The 10,250-nt window shown below is 40.4% G+C and overlaps 1 protein-coding gene across 1 annotated transcript; it reads right to left on the bottom strand.

Moving 5' to 3' along the window:
- Window positions 1-743: 743 nt before the first annotated feature.
- On the bottom strand, window positions 744-6,456 carry RAB39B (RAB39B, member RAS oncogene family). Its single transcript, XM_040265585.1, has 2 exons — window positions 5,983-6,456; window positions 744-3,596 (listed from the first exon to the last, which is right to left on the bottom strand). The coding sequence occupies exons 1-2, from the start codon at window positions 6,195-6,197 to the stop codon at window positions 3,170-3,172; spliced, it is 642 nt and encodes a 213-aa protein (XP_040121519.1). The 5' UTR covers window positions 6,198-6,456; the 3' UTR covers window positions 744-3,169.
- Window positions 6,457-10,250: the final 3,794 nt, after the last annotated feature.

The raw sequence follows: 10,250 nt of genomic DNA, 5'->3' as shown, positions 1-10,250 counted from the left end.
TAGAATTTTACACAGCCATAAAAAGGAACAAAACTGTGCCATTTGCAGAAACATGGATGGACCTAGAGATTATCATACCAAAGTGAAGTAAGTCAGACAAAGAAAGACAAATATATCACCTGCATGTGAAATCTAAAAAATATAATAAACTACTGAATATAACAAAACAGAAGCAGACTCATGGATATAGAAAACAAATCAGTAGTTCCTAGCAGGGTGAAAGAGAAGAGGGATGATAGGGGTAGAGGATAAAGAGGGACAAACTACTATGTATGAAATAAATAATCTACAGGGATATATTGTACAGCACAGGGAATATAGTCAATATTTTGTAATAACTTTAAAAGTAATATAGTTTATAAAAATACTGAATCACTATTTTATAAGTCTGAAATGAGTATAGTATTGTAAATCAACTATACTTCAATTAAAAAACAACCCCCCCAATTTTTAGGAGCTCTTTAATAAAAATAGTTAAAATTTAAACAAAAAACCCTTGACTAAAAATTGCAATGATTCATATTTAGGCTTCACAGAACAAATGTTTGCAAAAGTCATATGGCATTTCCAGGCATTAGTGAGGTCTCTGTGACTTTCAACCTGATGATCCTGTAACTTTCTGGCTTTAAGATATTGGTGAATACTGTTGTGCGTATGTCCCACCTACCTGATGTTCTTGGTAGCAGTTGCTACACCGTAGGGACAGACTCCTCTGGAAATAGCTACAACACACACTTGGAATCTTACAGTCACATAATCAACCATTTTACTAAATACAAGCATATTTTCATTCACATACAGCTAAAGTTTTTCACATTTCATTACAGTGCACAACAAAGTGAGGAAAAGTACACAGTACATTTTATTCTGGAATATGAGGCAATCTAATCCAACATGCAGTTGTGGTCTTTGTTACAAGTTAGTTTATCTTATCTTCACCTATGTAGTAAAATAGCTTCTAGAGCTTTACCCTTAATATTGTACTAACACCCAACTTTTTCACACATTTTCCAAAACCCACTTATTGCAGTGACAACAGCACTGAATTCTACTAAAATGAGTTTTAAAGTTCTAGAACTTGTCTAAGCAGTTAAGCTCAGCCACTTCTGCTGAATCTATGATGAGTATTTTTAAACTTGTCTAAAAATGCAAAGAATGAGAAAAATATACATATGATGTATTTAAGTCAAGAAAATGGTAGAGAGTTTTGTTTCTCTCCTTTTTTTCTTGAACTGACAGAATCCAGTCAACTCTCATCTATCCACTGGATAATCTTGCTTTCAGAATCTTCTAAACATAATTAAGTATAGCAGTTGATGAAACTTTGTGTTAGCCCAATTTACTATCTTTTATTTGTCTTTGACAACCACAAAGCTGGCAACTTAGTTACTCCACCCAAGCTAGGTCATGCTAAACCAAGGAAGAGATGATGATTGGGTCACTTGTAGTGGATGCTGCAGGTAGGTCCAAGGTGGTTTGTTTCCATAATTTTCATGATTTTACTGCTTTATTTTGGCTGAAGTAAATCCTCCAAATTTCAGATTCAGTTACATCTATTCTGAAATTCAATACCACATTTCAAAGTAATTTACCATCCTTAGGCATTCCTATCACAATGGAAATGAGAAACCTGACTCTAATCAGAATTGGTTTTTTCACTACAAAAAGTATGGCTTTTGCCTAGCTGAACTGGCTACAATCAAAAAATCATTTAAAGCATCACGTCTCTTCAAGAAGATAATGGAACCATTATCTAGGCAACCATTTCAAGTTTCTGATGCAACTAGTTAGCTGTCTGTTCACCTGAGAATTAAGAGTTAACTTTGTAGGGTAGATAGGAGCCCAGTGTAGGCATATGGCAAAAAAGGAGCCAAGGTCATTGTGAAGTGAGTATTTACCCCCACCCCACTCCCCATTGCTGTATTTAGTTCCTTTCAATAATATACCCACTGCATTTCAGCGATAAGAACACTTACCCAAACAGTTCTAATGTGTGTTCACTGTGCAATTATTCACTTGTGAATCCTCTTTTCGATAATACCTGAATAGGCTTTACCTTTTGACTTATGCCCAGGTTTCCTCAGGGTTAGAGCTGAGTTATAATCAATAAGGAAACGTATCCTAACATGTAGAGAATATTTATTTGCAGTCATATCTCTTCCAAAGTAAACAATAACAGTTTATTCATTGGGCAGCAGGATGATGCAGTGAAGTAAAAACCAGGAGTCAGAAGACCTTCACTTAGGCCTAGTGACTCTCCTCTGCCTCTCAGTTAATTTTTTTGTAAACTGGGAAAGAAAACCTCATGGCCTCTTACAATGATCAAACAGGTCATTCAGTGAACCATAATGTGTCTGTAAGGGTTACAGCCCCTCCTAAGCAGATGTTTATGTTGAGATCATAGTCACCAAAGCAGTGAAACCCCAGGTGTGGTCGGAGGTGAAAGGGGGATGGCATCGGTGTTAATAGTATTTCTCCTTTCTAATTCCATGATAATTTGCATGGGAAGATTTCTTACACACTGCTGGTTATTCTTGCACAAGACTGTACATTTTTTTGAATGTGATAATAACAGTGTATAAATTGACTCCCTCTTGACATTCACACCATTTTTTTTTTACCAGAACACCAGGCCTTGAATGGGTCTTATGAAAAGACTGGCCCATACCCCTCATTTTACAGATGAGCTATGGAGAGCTAATTGGTACCTTTTAACCAAACCCCACACATACATTTAGTGCAGGATATTCTCATTGGTTGGGTCGATATCTCTCATTTTTGTAGGTTGGATCATTGTTCCCGATGTGATACTCTTCTCCCCTTTACATATTTTATTATGATCGTGACCTATGCAACACTGAGAAATAGTTGTCCTGACTGTGGGTGTACTTTCCTGGGGGGCCTGGTTCCCTGGACCTCAGCTTCTTGACATACAGTCTACAAAGGGCATACAGAGCAGCCAGTGCGCAGCTTGGGCCACAAAACGGCCAGTTCCAGTTCCAGGTTCCCCCACCCACCTACCCATCACCTGTCTGAGGGCCCCTTGGGGAAGAGGCTCACTTGGTATCCAATAAAGAGGTTTAAGTTCTCTTGAGTTGCACGATGATTCTATCATTTTGATCAGCTGAAGTCCAGGTGGGACAGCAGGTTTTGGAGACACAAGGGCTGACTAGCACAAACATCTTCTCTCTGATTTGACTACCTCTTCTGAAGAGTGAACCACGTTGGGGACAAATCCACTCTTCACCCCTTCCCAGCCCTCCTGGATGGTAATATCCCCCCTTTTCACCAGCTCATATATGTCTCTCGTCAGGTCTGTGAAGGCCTTCTCTACATTAATGGCGTCTCGGGCTGACGTTTCAATATACTTCATGCCATACGCAGCAGCCAGTTTCTCAGCCTCGTGGCGAGTCACTTGCCTCTGTGTATCCAGGTCACACTTGTGACCCACGAGAACGAATACAATTTGGTAGGGCTGGACGTGTACTTTGGTCTCTTCTAACCACTCGTGGACATTCTGGAAAGACCTGCGGTTGGTAATGTCAAATAAGAGAAGACCACCTACTGAGTTCCTGTAGTAGGCACGAGTGATGGATCTAGAACACAAGAGAGAAGTCAAGATTGAATGCCAAGCCCAAACTCCTGTACTTCAGTGAACTCAAAGAGTGGTCTCTGGTTAGCGACAGAGTCCTTCAGCAAAAATGCTTTTCTCTTTGTAACAAAGGAATACAAACGTCATTCCATCATAATAACGATACATGAATTTGCAATTGAGCTAAACTTTTCAGTTGAGCTAAACTTTGAGATGGTATCTTCTAGAAATGAATGCTCGTGGGCATACAGGCATTTTCCCTCAGCTTAGGTCAAACCATAGTTAACCTGTCCATTCTCGCCACTGAAGAGCTGAATGAGATTTCCTTTTCTGCTAAGCGGGATATCTAAGTAAAAGGTTATCATGAGGCAAATGAAATAATGGATTAAGTATTCTGTCACCTGGAGAGCTCATTACAAATGGTCGTAGTTGGCATAGGATTTTCTAAAAAAGAAAAATTAGTTTATGACAGTTGACAGGAAATACAAGTATATATCACAGAAGTGCTCCATTTATCATTACCGTATTTCTCTGTTACCTTTTTATTTTCATCAGAGGTCTTCAATCTCTTCTGTGAGGAGGAACACAATTTTGTTTTTTTACTTTGCAGGCCATGTGGGAATAGGAAAAAGAGGGATAGTCTGCAAAGATCTTGAGCCAAGTGTCTGCCCCACTTCAGAGAGGCTGACTCAGGAGCTACCAGGTGGGAAAAACTGCCTAAATAGACAAAACTTCCCCTTAAAATCATATGATTTATTTAAAGCATTGTAATCAGAATGTTTCTAAAACCTATTATACATTTTCTCTACTTTTGAAATGGAAGAAACCATATATATTTTCGCTTCTTGATTTGAGGAGCTTCATTTTCAATGTGCATTATGATACTTTTCTCAGGGCGTCTTAGACATTGTAGAACTATTTGCTTATCCAGTCACTTTCCTTAGACTACCATGCTTTTTGACCTATGTCTATTTTTAGTTTTTCTTTCTCCTTGGATGAAGAATATAAACAATGAGGGACTCGATAGCTTAAGCCTTAGGACAAATGGCCCAGTAATAACAGAACAAACATTGTCCAGGGAATTGGAGTCCTAGCTAGATGATGGTTAGAACAAAACAGCAAAAAATTTTCTTAATGTAAATAAAGTTAAAAGACAAATGAAAAACTGGAAAAACACTTTACAACATCCATGACAGAAAAGGATTAATATTCTTAATATACAAAGAACCCTTAGAAGTCACTATCATCCAATAAATAATAATCCGTGGATATGAAAAGGCTGTTCATACAGAAAGAAATTGTGACAAACACAAAAGATGCCTTTCTTTGCTTATAGTATAAAACATGAAATCACAAGCTCAAAGTGAACCTTGTTTGCAGAAGTGGGGAAGTGGAGACAAGTCTAATTTTTCTCTTCTCCCTACCCCTCTTCAACCAGCTAACCAATATCTTCTATGCTTGATCTGTGTTCACTAGCTAAATGATGATTTACTGAGGCCTCTTGATCGAGTTTTGGCTCCTCTGCATGACTGTAGCTCAAAGTTTTCTGTGTACGCTGCTCTGACTTTTGTCTTTATACATGCAGTTTCCTCACACTCATCAGGTGTCATTGTCTCCAGTAAGCCTTCCCTCATCTGTGTCCATACATATAATTACACGTGATACATGCTACAAGTGAAACAAAGTGTTGGAAGAGAAAATTCCACCTGTTTATTGATCACTCATTATGTGCTAAGTGTTATCTTAGGCAGTGAGCTACAAATATGAACAAGGCACTCCTTTGTGTAATTACTGACCTAGTCCCCCCTCCACTATGCTAGCAGAGACATTCTAGGAGGGCAATGCCTGTGTCTATTTTGTTTACATGGCATCCCCTTGCAGGAGTTTCCTCAGGCTGTTTCCCCAGTGATAGGTGCAGTGTCTGGCAGAGAGTGAATAATCATTGCATGTGTGCTAGTTGCAAGAAAGAATCAATCATCACAGACATCTCTATTTCTATCTAGTATTTATATTTATATCTGTATCTTTATCTCTACATCACCTATCTAGATCTGTCATCCTACATTAGGATGGCTTGGGAACATTTTTTGAAATGTAGCATAGGAACTGAAATTGATGAATGACAGTGATCAACTCCAGCGAGTTGATTAACCACCAAGGGGGCAAGTTGGTGGAGTTGTGGTACGAGCAATATGGATTATCGATTGCCAGGATGTATGTTTCCCTGTACTGAATTCCCAGCTAGCTGAAGGTGGGCTTGAGCAGAAACTCTCAGAGCCTCGCTACCTTGGCTAAGGGCGGCGACCAGGACCAGGAAGTCCTCTTCCCCCGGGGATCGGGAAAACCCAGAAGACCCTCCCACTGCTCACGGGCCGAGTCTGCGCTCCCACCTGAACCTCTCTTGACCCGCGGTATCCCAGATCTGGAGCTTGATGCGTTTTCCGGGTTCGATCTCCACCAGACGGGAGAAGAAATCCACCCCCACCGTCGGGTCCGAAACCTGGGCAAAGCGGCCCTCGGTGAAGCGGCGGATCAGACACGACTTGCCCACCGTGGAATCCCCGATGACAATCAGCCGGAACTGATACAGCCAGATGGCCTCCATGGCCGAGGCTCGGCAGGTCTCCTTGGCCCGGGCCGCGGGCGGCGAGATGGGGGCGCCAGGCCGGGGCCTCGGAGAGCGCGGCTCGGTCCTGATCTAGATCGGCCACGAGGGCATCGTTGGCCTGGGAGCCTCAGGCCAGGTAGGCCCAGGCGCGGGGAGGACCGAGGGATGGATGCTGCGCTCGCGGAGGTGATGAAATGGCAGCAGCATCAGCACCACGCACTCTGACTCATCACTGACAACAGGCTTACTGTAATCCTCCAGGTAGAGGCGACGCCCAGCACCGCATTGTCTGTAAGAGCAGCGCACACGGAAATGTCCGGGGGCGGGTGGGGGCGGGGTTGGGAGGTGCGGAAGCTAGTTCCCTACCTTTCTGGTTTAAAAGTCAGCATTCAAAAATCTAAGAGCATGGCATCCGGTCTCATCACTTCCCCGGCAAACGGATGGGGGGAAAATGGAAACAGTGACAGACTTTCTTTTCTTGGGCTCCAAAATCAAAGGCGATGGTGACTGCAGCCAGGAAATTAAAAGACGCTTGGTCCTTGGAAGAAGACAGTGTTACTCGCTCAGTCGTGTCAGACTCTTTGCGACCCCATGGGTGGTAATCCACCAGGCTCCTCTGTCCATGGGATTTTCCAGGCAAGAATACTGGAGTGGATTGCCATTCCCTTCTCCAGGGGATCTTCCCGAATCAGAGAACAAACCTGGGTCGCCTGCATTGGCAGGCGGATTCTTTACTGTCTGAGCCACTAGGGAAGCCTTGGAAGAAAAGTCATGACAAATCTAGACAGCCTGTTAAAAAGCAAAGACATCACTTTGTGAACAAAGGTACCTATAGTAAAAGCTATGGTTTTTCCAGTAGTCACCTATGAATGTGAGAGTTGGACCCTAAAGAAGGCTGAGCACCAGAATTGACGCTTTTGAACTGTGGTGTTGGAGAGGATTCTTGAGAGTCCCTTGGACTGGAAATAGATCAAACCAGTCAATCCTAAAGGAAATCAACCCTGAATATACATTGGAAGGACTGATGCAGAGGCTGAAGCTCCAATACTTTGGCCACCTAATGGGAAGAGCTGGAAAAGACCCTGATGCTGGGAAAGATTGAAGGCAGGAGGAGAAGGGGATGGCAGAGGATGAGATGGTTGGATGGCATCACCGACTCAATGCTTTGAGCAAACTCCGGGAAATAGTGAAGGACAGTGAAGCCTGGTGTGCTGCAGTCCATGGGTTCACAAAGAGTTGGACATGATTTAGCCACTGAACAACAACTTTCTTTCTTCCACCCACCTCCTTTTTTTAATTAAATTTTTTTCTATCTTTCAACTAGCAAAAGTAACACCTCTTCATTAAAACTAGTGAAACAATACAAATATACTGAAAAGAAATATGAAGTTTGCTATATATTCTTCCATATGTATTTCTATAAAATATATACATATACACATTTATTGCTGTTTGATTTTACACAAATTTGATCAAACTGGACCGTTCTGACATTTGCTTTTTGCAATTAATAAAGAATCATAGATATCTCTTTATTTCCAACTCAGTTTCCTTTTGCCGTAACAATTCTGCAAAACAACCCAAATGTCCATCAACAGATAAATGGATAAACAACACATATGTTATTTCTATGAAATAGGATTTTAAATAGAAGGACCAGGAAGTCAAAGAGTATGAATATTTTAAATGTTATAGATATGGGCATTATACTTTGCAAACATACTTAGCAATTTAAATTCTAGTTGGCAAAGTTTGAAAAGACCATTTCTTTTTTCTTTTCTTTTTTTTAGGAAAACTATCAGAAGTTACTTTAATAAAATTAAATTCTGCCACAGTGGGATGGGTGCAGTGGGGTGTCTGGCTCTCCCAAGACTATAAATTGCAGTGAACATCTTGTAGTCTTTGAATATGATGTACTAAAGTCATTAACCTTATTCCCGACAAAACCAGTACAAAGTTTAAAACTGTATTCAAGCCTCTATGGCCTTGTCTTTTGAAGTAAAATGCTGACTTGAGTCAATGATTGGAAAATGTGAAGATTTAGAAACAAAGAATAGCTGTTGGGCTAAGGAACTGGTAACAATTTAGACTATAATTCTGCCACATAACAGAATCACCTGAACTCCCAGTTCCCTGAAGGATTTAGATAAAGGCCTGATACATATTCCTAAATTGTTTTTACAGGAAGGAGACACCCCCCGCCTACCAGATGAAAACTGCTGAGCTCAAGAACACAGACCCTAGGCTGGCTGAAACTAGAAGTTTGATAATGCTTGAAATGTCACCTTGATGCCAACCAATCCAAGAACTGTCCACAAGCTGATCACACTCTGCTCCTTGAACACTATAGAACTCCTTACTACCCCCTCCAGGCTGGGTCATAGGGTCTTCAGGGCATTAGCTCATTGTGGCTCCCTTTGCCTGGCAAAGCAATAAAAAAAACTATTTTACTTCATCCAAAACTCTGTCTCCCTGTTCCTATTTGGCACCATTGAACAGAGGCCAAGTTTCAAAGACAAGTTTACAGCAGTTAAAAGCCCTAACAGTGAGACTTGAAAAGACCATTTCTTTGGCATTACTTCAAGCATCATATGTGATACTCTTTATTAATTCTTTCCAATCTGATGTAATTACAAATAAATGGAATCACACAATGTATGGACTTTTGTAACTGACTTCTTTGACTTATCATAATGTTTTTGAGTTCATCCACATTGTAACATGTATCAAGACTTTATTCCTTTCTATAACTGAATAATATTCCATTGTATGACATACCATATTTTGTTTATCCATTCATCTGTTGATGGACATTTGGGTTGTTTCCGCCTTTTGACTATTATGGATAATGCTGCTATGAACATTCATGTACAAGTTTTTGTTAAAACCCATGCTTTGAACTCTTTTGGATTTAAACCTAGGAGCAGAATTCCTGTGACCTATAGTAACTCTATGCTATAGAGTTATGAAAAAATGCTAGAATGTTTTCCACAGTAGCTGCACCATTTTACATTCCTACCAGCAATGCATGAGGATTCTGATTTCTCCATATCTTCCAACATTTTATTTTCCGACTTTCTGATTCTAGACATCCTAGTGAGTATGAAGTAGTATTTCATTGTGTCTTTGATTTACATTTCCCTGATGACTAATGACAATGTGCATATTTTCACATTCTTATTGGCCATTTGCATATCTGGCTTGGAGAAATGTAGACTCAGATCCTTTGCCTTTTCTTTCTTTTTCTTTTATTTTCTTTGGCCATGGCAAGTGGCGAGCAAGTAGCTTCTGGGATCTTATTTCCCCACCAGGGATTGAGCCTGGGACCATGGCAGTGAGAGTGTGTTGTCCTAACCACTGGACTGCCAGGGAATTCCCCCTTTGCCCATTTTAAAACTGGATTATTTATCTTTTTATTATTGAGTTATAAGAGCTCTTTATATATTGTAGGTACAAGTCCCTTATCAGATATGTGATTTGTAAATATTTTCTCCCATTTTGTGTGTCCATTTTTGACTTCTGTTAAGGGTGCCCTTTGAAGTGCAGTTTTAAATTTTGATGAAGATTGTCTATTTTTGCTTTATCGCTTGTGCTTCTGATGTCATGTCTAAGAATGCTTTGCCAAATTCAAGTACATGAAGGTTTACTCCTATGCATTCTTCTAGAGTTTTGTAGTTTTAGCTCATACATTCAGGTCTATATTTCATTTTATCTAATTTTTATATATGCTATAAGGTAGGGGTCCAGCTGCATTCTTTTGCATGTGGATATCTAGTTGTTCAAGCACCATTTGTTGGAGAGACTATTCTTTCCCCACTGAATGATTTTGACACCCTTGTTGAAAGTCAGTTGACTGTAGACTGGTTTATTTCTGGACTCTCAATTTTATTCCATTGCTCTATGTCTAGTGTCTAGTCTTCTGCCAGTACCACATTGTCTTGATTGTTGTAGCTTTGTAGTCAGTTTAGAAATTGGGAAGCAAGAGCCTCCTACTGTGTTCCTTTTTTTCCAAGATTGTTTTTGGCTATTTTGGGGCCCCTTTCAATTCCA

The sequence above is a fragment of the Oryx dammah genome, unplaced genomic scaffold (assembly GCF_014754425.2).
Source record: "Oryx dammah isolate SB20612 unplaced genomic scaffold, SCBI_Odam_1.1 HiC_scaffold_23, whole genome shotgun sequence".
Classification (NCBI taxonomy): Eukaryota; Metazoa; Chordata; class Mammalia; order Artiodactyla; family Bovidae; genus Oryx; species Oryx dammah.
Note: the sequence above shows the minus strand (reverse complement) of the source record. Positions and strands in the feature narration are given on the sequence as shown.

Bases quoted from the DNA above. Each gene is read 5' to 3' on its own strand.
- RAB39B (XM_040265585.1), bottom strand. From the start codon at position 6,197: ATGGAGGCCATCTGGCTGTATCAGTTCCGGCTGATTGTCATCGGGGAT. The intron at 3,597-5,982 runs GTGGGAGCGCAG...CTTGTGTTCTAG, and splicing joins GCGGGTCAAGAGAGGTTCAG to ATCCATCACTCGTGCCTACT.